This window comes from Phacochoerus africanus, chromosome 11 (genome assembly GCF_016906955.1).
Source record: "Phacochoerus africanus isolate WHEZ1 chromosome 11, ROS_Pafr_v1, whole genome shotgun sequence".
NCBI classification, from domain to species: domain Eukaryota; kingdom Metazoa; phylum Chordata; class Mammalia; order Artiodactyla; family Suidae; genus Phacochoerus; species Phacochoerus africanus.
In genome coordinates, this window is record NC_062554.1 from 22,620,809 (window position 1) to 22,640,285 (window position 19,477).

A 19,477-nucleotide genomic window follows, 5' to 3' on the forward strand; every position below is an offset into this window, starting at 1 on the left:
AGGCTACAGCTCCTATTAGACCCCTAGCCTGGGAACCTCCATATGCCATGGGTGTGGCCCTAAAAGGACAAAAAATACAAAAAAAAAATACACAGCTGACATATGCTTTTTAATCACAGTTTATTATTTTATTTTATATATTTATTTTTTTAGTTTATTATTTTAATTTGTTGTACTTATTTATAGTAATTAATTTTATTAGTTTTATTCTTTTAGTAGTTTGGAACCTAAAAAAAAAATTGATTCCTACTTAACAGTGTCATAATTTAATCAATATTTCTGCAATATAATAATCTCAGAACATTTTAACTTGTCATGCATTACCAATTTAGACCGATAATTCTAATTTAATCTTGTTTTATAAACTTAAAAAAATGCAATCTAACTGGGTCACCATGCTGTACAGTAGAAAAAAATTGTATTGGAGAAATAACAATTTAAAAAGTGCAATCTGCTATTATTATATACTATGTGTTTGTTAACTTTTCCTCACACATTTGCAATACCTTATAAGTCCCTCTTCCATCATCTTAGGGCTTCTTTTAGAGGTTTTATTTGATTTGTTAAATGATATCCTATAGAAGTTTTCTTTGTTTTAAGTGAACATCTCTTAACCCTAAGTTGTTAATTTTGGGTGGGACTTTATGGGACATAGATTTATATTTTGACAGTTATTGTATGTTAACATAGAGCAAAATATCCAACTGAATTGTGGCTTCCATTGTTAGTGTTGAGAAGTCATCTGTCAATCTAATTTTTATTCTGTTTGGATAGCTTGCATAATTTCTCTTTTTGCAACTTTTAACATTAAGTACTATATTGAATATTGCAGGGTCTTTTGTTATTATTTTTGATAGTTATTTTTGCAATGCAATATTTTTTTTCTACTGTATAGCATGGTGACCCAGTTACACATAACATGTATATATTCTATTTTCGTACATTATCATGCTCCATCGTAAGTGACTAGACATAGTTCCCAGTGCTACACAGCAGGATCTCATTGCTAATCCATTCCAAAGGCAATAGTTTGTATCCATTAACCCCAAGCTCCCCAACCACCCAACTCCCTCCCACTCCCCCTTGGCGAGCACAAATCTATTCTGCAAGTCCATGATTTTCTTTCCTGTGGAAAGGTTCATTTGTGCCATATATTAGATTCCAGATATAAGTGATATCATATGATATTTGTCTTTCTCTTCCTGACTTACTTCACTCAGTATGAGAGTCTCTAGTTCCATCCATGTTGCTGCAAATGGCATTATTTTGTTCTTTTTATGGCAGAGTAGCATTCCATTGTGTATATATACCACATCTTCCTAATCTAGTCATCTGTCGATGGACATTTGGGTTGTTTCCATGTCTTGGCTATTGTGAATAGTGCTACAATGAACATGTGTGTGCATGTGTCTTTTTTAAGGAAAGTTTTGTCTGGATATATGCCCAAGAGAGGGGTTGCTGGGTCATATGGTAGTTCTATGTATAGATTTCTAAGGTATCTCCATACTGTTTTCCATAGTGATTGTACCAGTTTACATTCCCACCAACAGGGCAGGAGGATTCCCTTTTCTCCACACCCCCTCCAGCATTTGTTATTTGTGGAGGGGCCATTCTGACTGGTGTGAGGTTGTATCTTATGGTAGCTTTGATTTGCATTTCTCTACTAATCAGTGATGTTGAGCATTTTTTCATGTGCTTGTTGGCCATCTGTACATCTTCCTTGGAAAAATGTCTATTCAGGTCTTTTGCCCATTTTTCAGTTGGGTTGTTGGCTTTCTTTTTGCTGTTGAGTTCTATAAGTTGCTTGCATATGCTAGAGATTAAGCCCTTGTCAGTTGCATCATTTGAAACTATTTTCTCCTATTCTGTAAGTTGTCTTTTTGTTTTCTTTTGATGATGGGTTTGCAAGTAAATTATTTTTTGTTTACCTTGGTCAGGGTTCATTGGACCTCCTGAATCAGAGTTCATAATTTCTATCAGTTTTGGAAAATTCTTAAGTCATTATATATTAAAAATTAGCTCTTTCACATTCTTTCTGTTAATTTCCTAATAGGTTTTCTGAACCTTCTTCCTTTATATTTTAGGTCTGTTAAAATTTCTTTTACATTTTTTTTTAAATTTCTATGAATCTGTGGGGCATTCTGAGTTAATTTCTTTAGCTCTATCTTCCGAACTGATTAATTTTCTGTGTTTCAGTCTGGTTTTATTCCCTGTTCTTTTGTCAACTCTTTTCCATTGTGCTTTGTGTGTATTTAGTAATGTGAGTTCTTCTTCCTCAGAACTTTGTGGGGATTGTTTAAGACCTGATTCCTCCCGGTAATTTCTTCTAGAACCCAGGGCAAACCAATAACCTGGTACCACTGTGAAATAAATTTTTAGCCTGAATCATTTGTATTGCATTGGTTGTGAGTGGAAAATTATAGACATGTGAATCCTCTGGGGGCAGTTGTTTCCTTCTACTCTAACCTATTGTTTTTTGAAGGGCAGTTTTTATTTCCGGCCTTTCTTTAACTATAAAGGATGTTGCTCCTTGGAGACTCTGCTTTATTCAGGGGTCTCCTGTCATCTGTATTGACTGTAGGCTTTGTCTTTTAATGCTTATACTTGTTTCAGGGGGCTCAGGGCTTTGATAGAGAAAACTGAGGCAAAAGCAGACTTTACTGTGACCTCTCAGGATTGCTGCTTTCTTGTTGGTTTTTTTTTTTTTTTTGCTGCGTATTCCTTAATTTTTTTTTTCTAATTCAGTGATATACTTAAAAAGATTATATTTGGTTCAAAGTGAATTTCACATTTAATTTGCTCCTAAGTAATTGTCTTAGCAATTATAAAAGTGACTAAGAATACTATACGATGTTATTTGCAAATTAAACTTTTCCTTCTAAATCAAAAGCTCATGTTTGTAAATCCTCTAAGGGCCTGCAGTTTATTTGTCTCATGAAATCCTCACAGTGATAGCTCTTTGATATGTATCTTCAAAATATCAAAAGCTTGATTAACTTCTACTGACAAAAGAGATTAATACTCCTTTCCTTGCTTGGGTCTAGTAATCAAACTTTAGCTGATTTGCTTCTTATTATTTTGTTTCTCTAGATTTTCAACACATCATTATTTGAACCACCTCCTCCTGGATATGAAAATGTTTCAGATGTTGTGCCACCTTTTAGTGCCTTCTCTCCACAAGGAATGCCAGAGGTAAATATGCATGCAATGTAATAAAAATAACAAACAGAACGCCCTTATACATGCAGGCAGTAACTAAGAGGTTTTGTGGTAATCCAAATTTATCTTTTTCAGCATTTAAGAAATAGAATTTCTCATGCTAATCTATATGGGAAAAAAAATCTAAAAAAGAATGGGTGTGTGTATATGTATAACTGAATCACTTTTTTGTACAGCAGAAATTACCACATTGTAAATCAACTGTACTTCAATAAAACTTTAAAAAATAAAGATAGAAATAGGATTTCTTAATAATAAAAGGAATAGACATTTATTTTGTATTTATAGTGTTTTTAAGATAAAATTTACTACATTAAGATGTAGAAATTGAAAATGTACATTTATTCTTTTGACAAATGCATATACTTATGTAATTCAAACCCCATCATCATATAGAATATTACTGTCACTTCAAAAATAGTAATGTGGCTCAGTGGGTTAAGAACTTGACTAGTATCCTTTATGCCCCTTCTCAATCAACTCCATGCATCCTCAAGGTAGTCATTCTCTTTTTTTTTCTTGCTTTTTTTTTAGGGCCTTACCTGCAGCATATGGAGGTTCCCAGGCTAGGGGTCGAATCAGAGTTACCACTGCCAGCCTACGCCAGAGCCACAGCAATGCCAGATCAAGCCACGTCTGCGACCTACACCATAGCTCATGGCAATGCTGGATCTTTAACCCACTGAGAAAGGCAAGGGATCGAACCCAAAACCTCATGATTCCTAGTCAGATTCATTTCCACTGTGCCATGATGGGGAGTTGCAAAGGTAGTCATTCTTTTGACTTTATTTTTGTCACTATTGATTATTTTTGCCTATACTAGAAATTAATATAAATGGAATTGTATAGCACGTAATCATTTCTGTTTAACTTCTTTCATTAAGCATAGTCTCTGAAATTTACATTTTTGCATTTATCAGTTCCTTATTGCCATGTAACTTCCACTGCTTGAAAATATTGTATCTTAATACCATTGTATAGCTTTGACTAATTTTCAAAGGACTTGAATGAGAATTTGAAATTGTTGCTGTTTTTAAGTGAAGAGTGTGAATATCCATAGAGTTCCTGTTGTGGCTCAGTGGATTAAGAACTCGACTAGTATCCATGGGGATGTGGGTTCAATCCCTGGCTTCACTCAGTGGGTTAAAGATCCATCATTGCTGCAGGCTGCAGCATAGGTCCACAGCTTAGATTTGACACTGCTGTGGCTGTGGTGTAGACCTCAGATGCAGCTCTAATTAGAACCCTAGCTCAGGAACTTACATATGCCACAAGTGTGGCCCTAAAAAAAAAAAAAAAAAAGAGTGGTTTAGTCAATAAATCAGCATGCAAAACTATCATCTGAAATTTTATAAGAAACCCTCAGATTCCTGCAAAGTACTTTTGTTTTTCCATAAAAAGATAAATTTTGAAAGTCAAATATAATTTATTAATATCTTTCTAAAAATATAAACATAACATGGAATAATATACACCAATGAAAAATAAACTACTCCGACATAAATCAACAGATTTAAAAAAAATCTGGTTGAAAACAGTAAGAGACCAACTTAAATCTAAAGTATAATACTATTTGTGTACATTTAAAATACACCAATTACAAAACAATTTGGCCATGTTTTTATACAAATATATCCATTGGTAAGGACATAAATAGATTAGAGAGGGTGCCAAATCCATATCCCTTATTTCTATGTGTGCCAAGTAATCACAATCATTATAGGCATTCTATGGATGTGCTAATTTATAGGGAGAATTTTTTTTTAATATTATACCATTGACTGATGCTAAGTACTCATTTGGAGGAAAAATTCATACAACCAAAAGAAAATATTCCAAGTTTGTGAGGGCTTTTAAATTATAAGTTAATAAATCAAATGCATTAGAAAATAATAAAAACAGTATGTTTCTTAACCTTACTTATTAAAAAATATGGCATTGCCTAATATTAAATCATCCGTATGTTCTTGCAGTAAATTTTAACTGGTGAAGACATGTATCTTTAAATATCAATTTAATGCTAAACATAAATTTTTTACTGAAGCTGCTTCCAAGGATAGTCAAGTCCTTACCTCTCTCTATTGTGTGATATTTTAATATGCCCAGTTGTCAATTAACAACTTCTTATAGCCAAAAATTTACATATCTTTTATCAAGTTCAAAGAGCTATTAATCTAGGTGAGAAGAATCTATTTCCGTTTACTACAGTAAAGTGAGAAGAAAGGCCGTGGTATTCACACCCTGCCAAACCAAATTCTTTGCTATTTACCTGAAGGATTTTTTTGGGTGTGTTGGCTCATCTCTCATGTTCAGAAACAATAATGAAGTTGTTGCCATTAAAACAGTTTCTGTGTGTGATATATGGATTAGCCTCCTCCTTGCCCTGCAAGTTCACTGACAGTTATTTTAATGTCCAAGCCTCACATATGTTTTGCAGTGTGTATTTTTATGTCAACTCACAATAGGGCAGAATAGAGAAAAGAGTGACAGGAGAAAAAACAAAACAAAACAAAAAAAACTTCTTGGGACTATATCCTGGGCCTCTCAAACCCAAAACTGAACCACTTGATATTAACTATTTTAGTAGGAAAGCTGTTTATTATGGCTGAGTAATACTCAATGGTATATATATGCCGTATCTTCTTTATCCATTCATCTGTTGGTGGGAGTTAAGGTTGCTTCCATATCTTGACCATTGTAGATACTGATGCAGTGAACAGAGGGGTACGTTTTTCCTTTGGAATTCGTGTTTTTGTTTTCCTTTGAGAAATACCATGGAAGTGGAAATGCTGGATCATACTGTAGTTCTATTTTTAATTTTGCAGGGAATCTCCATACTGTTTTCCATAGTAGCTGCACCAATTTACCTTCCCACTAACACTTCACCAGGGTTCCCTTTTCTCCACAGGGTTCCATGGCTTTGATGATAGCCATTCTGAGAGATGTGAGATGATACCTCATTGTGGTTTTGATTTGCTTTTTCCTGATGATGAGTGATGTTGAGCATCTTTTCATGTGCCCGTTGGCCATCTGTATGTCTTCTTTTGAAAACTGTCTATTCAGTTCTCTGTCCATTTTTTCAATTTTTTTTTATGTTCAGTTGTATGTATTCTTTGTATATTTTGAATATTACCCCTTATCAGATATATAATTTGCAAATATCTTCTCCCACTTAGTAGGCATCCTTTTAGCTGTGTTCAGTTTCCTTTGCTGCGCAAAACTTTTTAGTTTGATGTAAGCCATTTGTTTATTTTTGCTTTTGTTTCTCTTGCCCAAGGAAATATATCCCTCCCCAAAATATTTCTAAGACCAATGTCAAAGAAATGGCCTATTTTTTTTTTTCTAGAAGTTTTATGGCTTCAGATCTTATATTTTGTCTTTAGTCCATTTTTTAACTTTTGTGTATGGTGTGAGAAAGTAGTCCAGTTTGATTCTTTTGCATGTCCAATTTTGACAGATTTATTCTACTCTTAAGAAATTCATGGAGATTATTAACTCATTTCTTTCAAGTAGACTTAGACTTTTCCAGATTAATGAGAGGGTAGAAAGTGCATATGATTCTTCATGGAATTGTTTGTGTTCAAATATTAAATTAATTTGCTAACTGGTGTGTTTCATTGGATTACCTGTGATCCAGCAGTGGAGTATTAATTTTGTCTTTTTAGGGCCACACCTGCAGCATATGGAAGCTCCCAGGCTGGGGGTCTAATCGGAACTGTAGCTGCTTGCCTGTGCTACAGCCACGGCAATGCAGGATCCGAGCCGTGTCTACGACCTACACCACAGCTCACAGCAATGCCGGATCCTTAACCCACTGAGCAAGGCCAGGGATTGAACCTGTGTCCTCAAGGATGCTAGTCAGATTCATTTCCGCTGAGCCATGATGGAAACTCCTGTTTTGTCTTTTAATTACGTATGTCTGTATGTGTGCTTAAGCTAATTTCACTGTAAGTAATCTTTGGATCTATATCTGAATCTTCTGGAGTGTGAAAAATACTGACTTTTGCTTTAGGTTATTTGATTTCTTTCTTTCTTTTTCTTTTTTTTTTGGGGGGGGGCACTCCTGCGGCATGCAGAAATTCCCAGGCCAGGGATAGAACCCACACCACAGCTGCGACCCAAGCCACAGCAGTGATAATGTTGGGTCCTTCATCTCCTGGGCCACCAGGCAATTCCTTGCTTTATGGTATTTGAAATTAGCCATTTGAAAATGTCTGTAAAATATAGTTTAATCAAACTCAGCATCTATCACAGTAATCCAGAGAGCTTATAAAACAGATTTCAGTTCCTACCCCCTGAATTTCAGTAGGTCTTTTGTGAAGCTTGAAAATTTATTTCTAACAAGGTTCTAGCTGTTGATTCTGTTGTTTTTAACAAGGTTCTAGGTGTTGATTCTCAAAGAACCATGCTTTGTATTGGTCTTGGGCCTCAATTCTGTCTCTATTAACAATGGCAGGAAGATAGAAACTTGAAAGAAATGGAAAATTGTAGCCTGACAGTGCAAGATTGTGTTTACTCCCATTTATGGAACAATGGTGCAGTGTAAATTTTACAAAAAGTTCATTGTCTGAAAAGGCTTTTTTTTTTTTTCCTAACTAGCAATGACAACTTGCATTTGTGACGTGCCAAGAGGGCCTGTGTGTCACGCTTGTTTTCATTTTCAGAATTTACTGTCATTTTTAAACGAAGTCTTCTCCTATCCAATCTCCATCATAATTTGTTTCGTGAGAGATACAGATTTATCAAAAGATAACCACAACTTAAATACATTTAAAGAAGTAGTTAGTCTTCCTAAAGTTGATATTAGACAGGGATAAATTTCAAGTAGAACATTTACATTAAAACAAAATTCACTGAAACCAAGTTGGTTAATGACTCTGTGTTCACAGAGTGAGCTTTAGAGAAGACGGACAATTATAATGTACTGCCTTCGACAGAACATTGATATTGCATTGGTTTTAGGAAGAAATTATAAAAACTAAATGTAATCTTTTTATTGAAGCAAAGATTCAAATATTACCTTCTTAATAGACTTTCTCCTTTTTTTGAAAATTGTACCCAAATGAGTACTAGTTCCCTGCTTGCCTACTATATTTAAACTTTTTAAAGAGCTTATCCCCTTTTAATATAGTATACAGTTTACTTAGTTATCAATTTTAATATCTTCCTGCTCTCCACTTGAATGTAAGTTTCTTCACGGACAGGGATTTGCTGAATCCTTAATTTCTAGAACACTGTGGGCACATAATAATATGTCTTCAAGTTTGTCAAGTGAATCCTAGAATCAGCTTGGAAACAACTTTATTTCAATATGTTATATATTTGGGGGGAGGCACATGTTATAAGACATGTCATCAAAGAGGAAAACATAACCAAAATAAAATGATAGGATATTAGAAAGCATATAGGACAGGGACTTCAAACTAGGATGTGTGAAGACTTTCCAAAATCAGACATAGGATCATTTTAAAGAAATCATTTGCACCATAAATGTCTCAGTGTACTCTCTGATGCAATTGAGAACTTGCCTGTGGAGAGGTCCTTCTGGTACCCTGTCCCTACCTCCCTGTTTACAATGATTTTTCTCTTATGTATGAGAGCCATCACTCATCCATCCTAAAACAATATGAAGCATATCCCTGAGTTGTGGAAAAAAAAAAAAAACTCTGGGGCTCCAAACTAAGAGGTGATAGTGAAAGATTCTAATAGCCAGGTAACACAGATTTGGCAAGTCAGATGGTTTGCAGTTGAACAAAATTAAAGATGAGCCATGGAGTTCCCGTCGTGGTGCAGTGGTTAACGAATCCGACTAGGAACCATGAGGTTGCGGGTTCGGTCCCTGCCCTTGCTCAGTGGGTTAACGATCCGGTGTTGCCGTGAGCTGTGGTGTAGGTTGCAGATGCGGCTCGGATCCCGCGTTGCTGTGGCTCTGGCATAGGCCGGTGGCTACAGCTCTGATTCAACCCCTAGCCTGGGGACCTCCATATGCCGCGGGAGCGGCCCAAGAAATAGCAAAAAAAAAGACAAAAAAAAAAGAAGATGAGCCAAATTGAGTTTACAGCTACTATCATCAGATTTAACTTGGATAATGGGTCAGTGTGAGATTTAGGGGTTGTAACTTGGAAAGAGTTTAAATAATTTGGTGAAAATTTCATAACAAATATCTGTCGTTCCCATCCCAAGTTTTCTCAGAACTTATGTCTGAAAACAAGAAATGTGAATAGAACTCATACTGAGACCTGACCCTTCTGGAAATAATTTATTCATCCGTAGATCCATGACCTAATACTTTGGCATCCTATAGCACTAGGAGTTGTATTTGAAGTAAAGTTTTTTTGTTTCTTTAATACATTTTACTGGAGTTTAGTTGTGTTACAATGTAGTGTTAGTTTCAGGTGTACAGCATAGTCAGTTCTACATATACATATATCCATTCTTTTTTCCCATATAGGTTATTACAGAATATTGAGTAGCGTTCTCTGTGCTATACAGTAGGTTCTTGTTAGTTATCTATTTTATATATAGTATTGTGTATGTGTTAATCCCACCTTCCTAATTTATGCACACCCCCCCTGGCCATGGTTTCCCCTTAGATAATCATAAGTTTGATTTTGGAGTTTATGTTCTTTTGTATTATTTTTATTAGATTCCACATATAGGTGATATCATGTATTTGTTCTTGTCTGACTTTACTTAGTGTGAAAACTTCTAGATCCATCCATATTGCTGCAAATGGCATTATTTCATTCTTTTTTTTTTGTGGTCAAGTAAAGGTTTTTTTGTTTGTTTGTTTGTTTGTTTTTTGCACTTTAGAGCCACACCTGTGGCACATGGAGGTTCTCAGGCTAGGGATCTAATTCGAGCTGAGCTGCCAGCCTACGCCAGAGCCACAGCAATGTGGGATCTGAGCCGCGTCTGCGACCCACACCACAGCTCAAGGCAACGCCAGATCCTTAACCCACTGAGCAAGGGCAGGGATCGAACCCACAACCTCATGGTTCCTAGTCGGATTCATTAACCACTGCGCCACGACAGGCACTCCCACACACACATTCTTAATCAAGGCAGGTTTGGCAGTGATTAGTAAGAGACTTTCAACCATACCCAGATTCTAGGTAACAGACGCTGAGTGGAGTTCAGTGTGCTTGATGTTAATTAAGGAGTGTTCTCTTGGGACTAGTATCTGTGGCAGGGAGGGGAAGGACGTTAGAATAGGCAGAGGGAGAAGGTGCACCTCAAGTCAGCTCAAGGAGAGCCGCAGTCATCCTGCTCTGGAATTAGGATATCCCTCCAGGATTGTCCTCAGCTGGGCAGTGATGTCCAGGTCCTCACGTTCTCACGCGGATCAGTCATTGAATATGTGTATCCTGAGAATGGGCATGACCTTGAGCAGGGGCCTGGCACATAAAGGCTGTCTTCAGAAAAGCCTTTCCTGCACCTCCATTCAAGGGGAATCTCGGCAGTGCACCCTGGTGTCCAGTGCGGATATGTTTTACTTTAGAGTAAAAAATGCTTTAGGGGAGCAGGCCAAATACAAGTTCAAGAAGAAAAAGTGATGATGAAATTCTGACTAAAGAGAAGTGTGTGTTTCTTAAATGGATGATGCCGAATAATAAATCTGTACAGTATTTAAATTCCTTTGGATACATATGAAATGTGAGGTACAGTTTGCTTCAAAAAATGTTAATGTTTCTAATGTGCTGGAAATTTGCATTCTTTGTGGCCACTTAAAGATATACATTTCAGATGTTGACTGAAAGTATATATGAGGGGTATATTGCTTTTCTTTTTTAAAAAATTTTTAAAAATTTTACTTAATTTTTAAAATTATAGTTGATTTATAGTGTTGTGTCACTTTGTGTTGTAAGTAAGCATAGTGATCCAGTCATACACATAATATACGTTCTGTTTCGCACACTGTCTTCCATCATGGTCTGTCCCAGGAGATTGGATACAGTTCCCCGTGCTGTGTAGTAGGACCTCATTGCTTATCCATTCTAAATGCAATAGTTGGCATCTAGTAACCTGACACTCCCCGTCCATCCCACTCCCTCCCCCTTGGAAACCTTAATTGAAGGAGTAGGTAAGGGGAAAACAAAACAAAACTGTGAAGAACACTGATCTAATCTAACAGGCCATTTTACAAATGATAATGTTGGGACTTGGAGAGGTTGTAAGAGTCGCACATAATTTTACTAATGATACGAAGCCAGATCCGTAAAGCCTTGATATTACCTGTCTTGTCTTTACTTAGTGGTGTGAAGACTATTAAGCTACTATTTGTGGAGTTCCCGTCGTGGCGCAGTGGTTAACGAATCCGACTAGGAACCATGAGGTTGCGGGTTCGGTCCCTGCCCTTGCTCAGTGGGTTAACAATCCGGCGTTGCCATGAGCTGTGGTGTAGGTCGAAGACGTGGCTCGGATCCCGTGTGGCTGTGGCTCTGGCATAGGCCGGTGGCTACAGCTCCGCTTCGACCCCTAGCCTGGGAACCTCCATATGCCGCGAGAGCGGCCCAAGAAATAGCAAAAAGACAAAAAAAAAAAAAAATAAGCTACTATTTGTGAATGTACTTCCAAGAGATTAAAGTTCTCATCAAGGGCTTCTTTACCTTGGGTAGTAGGACCCTTCCAGATTGCATGCAGCAATGTGTATATTTATGTGCATTTTTCTGAGGAATGCTTCTATAATTTTATAGCCTCTACAGAGGAGACGTGGACATAAACAAAACTTACTGGTTAATTCATAGGGTCTCTAACCCAGCTAATTGCCTTATCAATTCAAGTTTTCATTTCTCTCTTGAATCTCATGTTGCTCATGCGCACTCTTGCCTCTTCTCTCTTTCAAAGATGTGAAACAGATCTCACGCAGAGAAGCCTCTCTGTATTAAATTTCATTTGTACTAAGTCATCTGTGATCCCAACAGGGTGACCTGGTGTATGTGAACTACGCACGAACCGAAGACTTCTTTAAATTAGAGCGGGACATGAAAATCAATTGCTCTGGGAAGATTCTGATCGCCAGATATGGGAAAATTTTCAGAGGAAATAAGGTAAAAATCATCCTTTTTTTCTTTCCTCAGGAATAAAAAGTTATATTGTATCTTACATGGGTGGAACCAACTCCTCAAAACTTTCTGAGGACTCTGATCTCATATTCTGTATCCTGCTCATCTAATAGGGAGAATATATTTACTAGTTTATAGATGAGGATTTTAAATTGGGTCATTTGCAGAACAGAAACGGACTCACAGACTTTGGAAAACTTATGGTTACCAAAGGGGACATGTGTGGGAGAGGCAGGGGTGGCCTGGGGGTTTGGGATGGGAAGTGTTCTAAAATTAGGTTGTGATGATGGGTGTACATTATACGTATAATAGCGTTCATTGAATAATTTAAAAATGATTAAAAAATAAATAAAAATAAAAAAATTAAAAGCCTTAAAAACAAACCAACCAACTGGGTCATTGGAATCTGGCCAGCGCGGAAGTTCAGGGAGAATAGAAGAGATGTTTTCCGTGCCTACAAAATATGCCTGTGGTGTACAAAGAAGCAGGCACTGGGTTTGTTGTTACTCTTCAGTATCTTTGTTAATATTTACTAAATTAAATTTTAGTGTGAATTTTTGTTATATAGGTAATAAGAGAAACCAACTTATACGTGGCAGTTTGCAAGTTATTGTCACTTGATTTGCTAATTTTTTTCCCCTCTTTTGTGGGAAATTAAAATTCAAAACTATTCCCTTTCCAACCAGAGAAGAAATGGGAATCCGGTCTATGTGTCCACTTGCTTATTGCGTTTCTAGACTAGAGGAAGGAAACAGCACGTCCTCACCACTGATAACATGTACATTTTCCAAATCTGCTGCTCTGAGGGCTGATCCATTCCTGCACACTCATTTTTAGGGCTTGCAGGAGGAAAAAGTAAAAGCCAATTCTCTGTGAGGGGTCCTTTGTTGGAGGTCCAGTGACTCAAAGGTTTGACTGCGTATTTAAGTGTGATTTTGAAAGACCGACTCGAACTAAGAAACACATTGCGTTTTCCAGGTTAAAAATGCCCAGCTGGCGGGGGCCAAAGGCATCATTTTGTACTCAGACCCTGCTGATTACTTTGCTCCTGGGGTGCAGTCCTATCCAGATGGTTGGAATCTTCCTGGAGGGGGTGTTCAGCGTGGAAATATCTTAAATCTTAATGGTGCAGGCGACCCTCTCACACCCGGTTACCCAGCAAATGGTAAGTGATCAGGCCTTAATCATCACAAAAACACTTCACATGTTTAAGGGATTTTATCAAAAGGTTTCCTTTGGCAAGAGTTTATCTTTTTCTTATTCTCTTTGCATCTTAGAAGTCAGTCAAAGCATTTCGGCAAGAGTTTTGAACCCTGGAAATTACCAATTCAGGTCCCTTATCCCTTATTTGGAACCCATGGGTGTGATAAGTTTTGAAATGCAGGCATATTCAGATATTTAAAAGTATTGTGATGCATATACCATTTCTTGCATCACATTTATGCAGAAGGCTGGAACAGAATATCGGAAGCAGGCATGTAAATATTTTTGTGGTAAAATGTATGAATAATCATATTAATTTGAAGTAGGTAAGTAATATAAGCAGCCTTGGGTTTGTGCCGCCAAATGAGTTTACATTAGATCACACATTCTGTTGCCAAGTAAATTCTCCCAAATTAATGGATTTCACTTTTTTTTTGTCTTTTTGCCTTTTCTAGGGCTACTCCCTTGGCATATGGAGATTCCTAGGCTAGGGGTCTAATCAGAGCTGTAGCCGCCAGCCTATGCCACAGCCACAGCAACGCTGGATCCGAGCCGCATCTGCAACCTACACCACAGCTCATGGCAATGCCGGATCCTTAACCCATTGAGCAAGGCCAGGAATCGAACCCACAACTTCATGGTTCCTAGTCAGATTCGTTAACCACTGCGCCACGATGGGAACTCCTTTTTTTTTTTTTTTTTTTTTTTTTAATTTCTAAGTTGTAGACAAGGGATGGTAGAACAGAAGAAGTTCTATAAATGTGAAATGGCACATTTAGAGTACAGAATCCAGAAAATGCTTATTGCAGCATTGTTATATAAAGACGGGGGTGATCACTTCCTTATTTACATGCGTTAACTACCCAGTAAGCTTCGTTGCATTATTATCTCTATTTGACAGAGGAGGAAAGTAAGATCTGAAGAAAGCAACCTGCCATAGACCATCACACCGCTCACTGAGGAACAGGGATTCAAATTCAGATGGTCTGGCTCCATCTGACCTTGTTTATCTCATGCTGCTGTAAAGCAGTAGCTCTGCTGTAAAAACAGTAAATCTTACAGCTCTGCTATAAAACAGTAGATCATTAACAGGGAGCTAAACTTGTTTTGAATGTACTCAGCTATGTAATGACATCTACAAAAGTCTATGATCGTTTAGTTCGCGTGGTTTAATGCTAACAAAGGTGTGTAACTTGGATATAGTAGGTTGTCAAAGTATCAGTGGCATTTCCATATTTACTTTTCATCTGCTTTTCCTATCAAATTGTAAACTCCTGTAAAGCTTATGTGTTTTGGCTTTATCAATCTTCTTGGAACACAGTATATGTAAACAGCTTTTTTTTTAAGCAAGACGAATATCTTATAATAAAATCACGTAACTCTACCTGAACTTTACTTTTTGTAGACTTTTTTCCCCCCAAGTTTTGAGAAAATGCAGTTTATCCTAAGCTCTGTTGGTTGTACAAAGCTAAAATTATGAACATAAAATCAGATTTGACAAGCCAAAAAATTTTTGGCTTGTGCCCGCGTCATACAGAAGTTTCCAGGCCAGGGATCAAGCCTGAGTGACAGCAGTGACCTGAGCCACTTCCTTGACAACGCCAGATCCTTAATCTGCGGAGCCACAAGGGAAATCCTATCCTCAAATTTAGAAGATGACATCGTAGAAAGAAAAATCATGTTATCTCTATGGGGCTTACACTTGCTGAATTCCCTTTTGTGCCCTATTTTATCTTTTCCTTGTAATTTTACTTTTTATTATGGAATAGTTCTACTGTAGACAAAAATAGAGATAATTATCACCATTTTGTCAATCCTCGCCTTTTTGATTATTACCCTAGAGAATTTTAAGACAAATCCCATACAAAATATCATTGTCATTTTAGCCATAAAAAGAATAGCTTTTGCAATAGCCAAAAGTTCCTATAATTTAAATATTTGGAGAAAAATGGGAAGAAGAAATGACAGAATGTGTTTTACCTGTAATTACAAGTAGAGTTTACATGTAATAAAATGCACAGATTTCAAGAGTTAATTCAATAAGTTTTTTAAAGTGCACACATCAGTGTCATTCAGAATAAGATATAGGACATTTCTATGATTCTAGAAAGTTCTCTGATGCCCCTTTCTCGTCACATTTTACCATACCTTCCTAGAAGCAACCACCTTCTGATCTCTATAGTCATGGATTAGTTCGGTTTTGAACTTTATGTAAATGGAATCAGGCAGTATCTATTCTTTTGTGTGTTGATGGCAAATCAAATAACAGTCAAGCCAAGAAGAAAGAAAATAATTTTAGGAGTTCCGTTGTGGCAACGCAGTGAAAATGAATCCGACGAGGAACCATGAGGTTGCGGGTGCCTGGCCTCGCTCAGTGGGTTAAGGATCTGATGTTGGTGTGAGCTGTGGTGTAGGTCGCAGATGGCAGCTTGGATCCTATGTTACTGTGATGTAGGCTGGCAGCTGTAGGTCTGATTCGACCCCTTGCGTGGGAACCACCATATGCCGCCGGTGCAGCCCTAAAAAAAAAAAAAAAATAATAATAATAATAATTGTTTTTAAGCCCAAATGAGGACTACAGCTTGGGAAGCAGATTCTCCAAAGCTCTAAGTGTTCCAGTGGTCAGGAGTTGGAGATGCTGTTCTGTACATTTTGAGACAAAGAATTTGTGTATTATATTGGCAAGTGAGCGGTGTACATAAAGCTGATCAAAGGTGTTTTGGACACAGTTGTGCATGTATAGAGCCAGCCTTTGGTCAACGTGATGCCCTGTATGGGGTGAAGAGGAAGTAGTAACCTTAGCATTGTAATGCTGGTGTCTGAAGCAAAGGGTCATTTTTCTCGAAGGCTGATTATATCCTCCTGTTTTGATGGGGTCTGGTTAGCGTGTAATGCAGGTGCACATTGTGCATTGGGAAAGGCCTACCTCAAAGAAGACATGTTATTTTTTTTTCTTTCTGTCTTAGTTTGATTTTTTCCCCTCATCCTTTGCCTGGCTGCTTTCACTCAGGATAATGAGTAGAGATTAGTCATGTCATTGTGTGTATTAACAGGTTTCTTATAGTTGCTGAGTGGAATTCTATGGTGGGATTGTTCTTCAGATTGTTTATTCATTCTCCTATTACAGACAGCTGGACTGTGTCCAATATCGGCTCCCCAGATTCGGCTGCTCTGAACAATTTTGTGCATGTCTTTGTGTGGACATAGGCTTTGCTCTTTCTTGTATGAATACCTCAGAGTATAATTGTGCCACCGGGCATAATTCTGTATAACATTACTTTTCAAAGAAGTTATCAGAATAACTGTGTAATTATCTACTCTTCTAAGAAATGTATGAAAGTTTCAGTTGCTCCACATTCTTGCTAACATTTAAAGTTGTCCTTCTTTTTCGGGGGGGGGGGGCTGTGTCCTCATCATGCAGAAGTTCCCAGGCCAGGGATCAAACTCACCAGAGAACTCCCTGTCCCTCTTTTTAATTTTACCAGTTCTAGTAGATACAGTTTAAGAGTGTGGTTAATGTGATCTATAGGGAAGGTTTTGAGGGGGACGCAATTTTTACTAGAAGTATGTTCAACCTTTTTTCAGAATACGCTTATAGACTTCAAATCGCAGAGGCTGTCGGTCTTCCAAGGATTCCTGTTCATCCGATTGGCTACTCTGATGCACAGAAGCTCCTGGAGTAAGTGTGTAAGAAACAAACAGATGGCTATATGTGTAATTCTCTTTATTGACAGTCTTCAACTTTCATGCTCTTATCTCCATTATTTCAAACTGAAGTTCTCTGTGGTAGATGGAGCATATAGTTTTATCATCATTTTCTAGAACAGTGATTCTAATCTGGAATTTGCTTTAGTACCTGTATCCAGTGTGTGACTTCCAGGAATGTGAGCCTTTTAGCTTATCAACTGCAGGTAACATAATTGATCCGTTGCTCCACTGTGCTTTGAAATCCATCACCCTATTGGTGTCAAGGCCATGCTTCTCACATAGATGCTCCCAGGCAATGACTGAATATAGCAAAGATGCTAGATGAGGCCTATCACTGGGAGGCATGGGGCTCCTCTGATGAGAGACTCTGGTTTAGGACTCATGGCAGCATTGCTGATGATTTGTTAATTTTGTTGATCTTTTTGGAGAATGAGCTTTTGGTTTCATCTCTATTTTTTTTTTCTAGTCTCTATTTCATTATTTTTGTTCCAATCTTATTTCCTTTCGTATGCTTAGTGTGAATTTAGCTTGCTATTCATTGTTGAGTTTCTTTAGGTGGAAATTTAGTTTTGTGATTTAACGCCTTTCGACTTTTTTTTTTTTCTTTTTAGGGCCGCACCTGTGGCATAGGGAAGTTCCCAGGCTAGGGGTCGAATCAGAGCTTCAGCTACCGGCCTACACCACAGCCACAGCAGTGTGCGATCCGAGCCGTGTCTGTGACCTACACCACAGTTCACAGCAATGCCAGATCCTTGATCTGCTAATCAAGGCCAGGGATCGAACCCACAACCTCATGATTCCTAGTTAGATTCGTTTCTGCTGTGCCACAATGGGAGCTCCTGATAGAGCATTTTAAAACAAAATATTATTTATCCTTAGTTTCCCATGAGAAGATAATCATACTGCTTGTTTTAGTTTTGCACATGTAAGATTCTAGGTCAAGTCGAGCTATTCACATTCCCTCAAATGGATAGGCAGGGAATAAGCACCCATGTGCAGGTGAAGAAAAAAGGAGGAAACTATAGAAAATGTTTCACTGTGAAGCATGGGATGCGTGCAGCCTTGTGGACCAGAGATAAAGCCATAGAGATCAGATTGATGTTTTGCACTCACTCTTAAGTTTGTCTGGAGCCACTTTCTTCTATCTGCTTCAGTTCAGCAAGAATACATGTGGTTTCCAAATAATAAGTTAATCCATGCTCTTAAAACAGTAAAGAAACAGAGGTGGAAGTGAAACAACCAGAACCCGATCATTTCATAAATATTATCGTGTTTTCTTTCTCCGTCACCTGCTGAGAGATACTCAGGGCTGGTGGCAGGTACAGGCTGATCCACATCCATCTTCATACCTTTTTGAATTAACAAGCAAATAACCAGCGTGATGCTTTTAGGGGCTGCTGGTTGAAATTCTTGCCTTTTCCCTTCCTTCCTCCTTAATAATGGGTGTGCATACTTTGTAAAGGATCGCAATAGAGGTACTTGGGAGTGTATTTATCAGTGGGAGAAATAACATAATGGAAAATTCCAAAGAGTTTGACACCAGCTGTTTGAATCTTCAGAGCAATTTTCACGTGGTTTCCTGTTGCAAGCTGGTAACATGGAGTCCAAACTCTTACCAACTGTTTGAATCTCAGCTATACCAGTAGTCAGCTGCCTGGCTTTGGGCATGATCCTTAATCTCTCTCTAAGCCTCTTGCTCCTTAGCTTATCCTCATAAGGCGTGTAGTCAGGGTTAAATGGCATAGCCTATGCAAAGCACTTTGTACTGCCCGACTCAGAGAAGCTATTGTGGGCAGGCACTCAAGGATGCAAGTTCAATGACATTTCCACTTACAACTACAGTTTTCCTTCAGCTAATACTTCTTTTTGTGTTCAACAGAAAAATGGGTGGATCCGCACCCCCAGATGACAGTTGGAAAGGAAGTCTCCACGTGCCTTACAATGTTGGTCCTGGTTTTACTGGAAACTTTTCTACCCAGTTAAGAGACTATTTTTTATTGTAACTCTCTTTAGGGGGAGAAAACCTTTTTTCAAAACACCAGAGGAGGACTGAAAAGTAAAATCTATCCACTAACTACCAGCAGAAAGAACAGGTTGAAGAAGGGAATACACATAAATCCTTCCAATTGGACAATTGGGCGTTGTAATTCTTACCTATGTGAGTTTAGAAATCTTCAGAACAATGTAAGATTTGAAAGTTGTGGGTTGCAAGCTGTTAACCAGTATTTTTAGACTATTTCCTTTATTTTTTAAAGTTTTATTGAAATGTATTTGATTTACTA

At 37.7% G+C, this 19,477-nt stretch overlaps 1 protein-coding gene across 2 annotated transcripts in view; it reads left to right on the top strand.

Annotated features, from left to right (window-relative positions):
- The window catches only part of LOC125111284 (Putative N-acetylated-alpha-linked acidic dipeptidase), a 58,803-nt gene that overhangs the window by 13,467 nt on the left and 25,859 nt on the right, over positions 1–19,477 (top strand). For both annotated transcript variants that reach the window (XM_047753193.1, XM_047753194.1), the window contains exons 4-8: positions 3,091–3,192; positions 12,144–12,269; positions 13,263–13,449; positions 17,073–17,166; positions 19,075–19,173. In XM_047753193.1, coding sequence (XP_047609149.1) covers positions 3,091–3,192; positions 12,144–12,269; positions 13,263–13,449; positions 17,073–17,166; positions 19,075–19,173 — 608 coding nt within the window. The remainder of the gene's footprint in view (positions 1–3,090; positions 3,193–12,143; positions 12,270–13,262; positions 13,450–17,072; positions 17,167–19,074; positions 19,174–19,477) is intronic.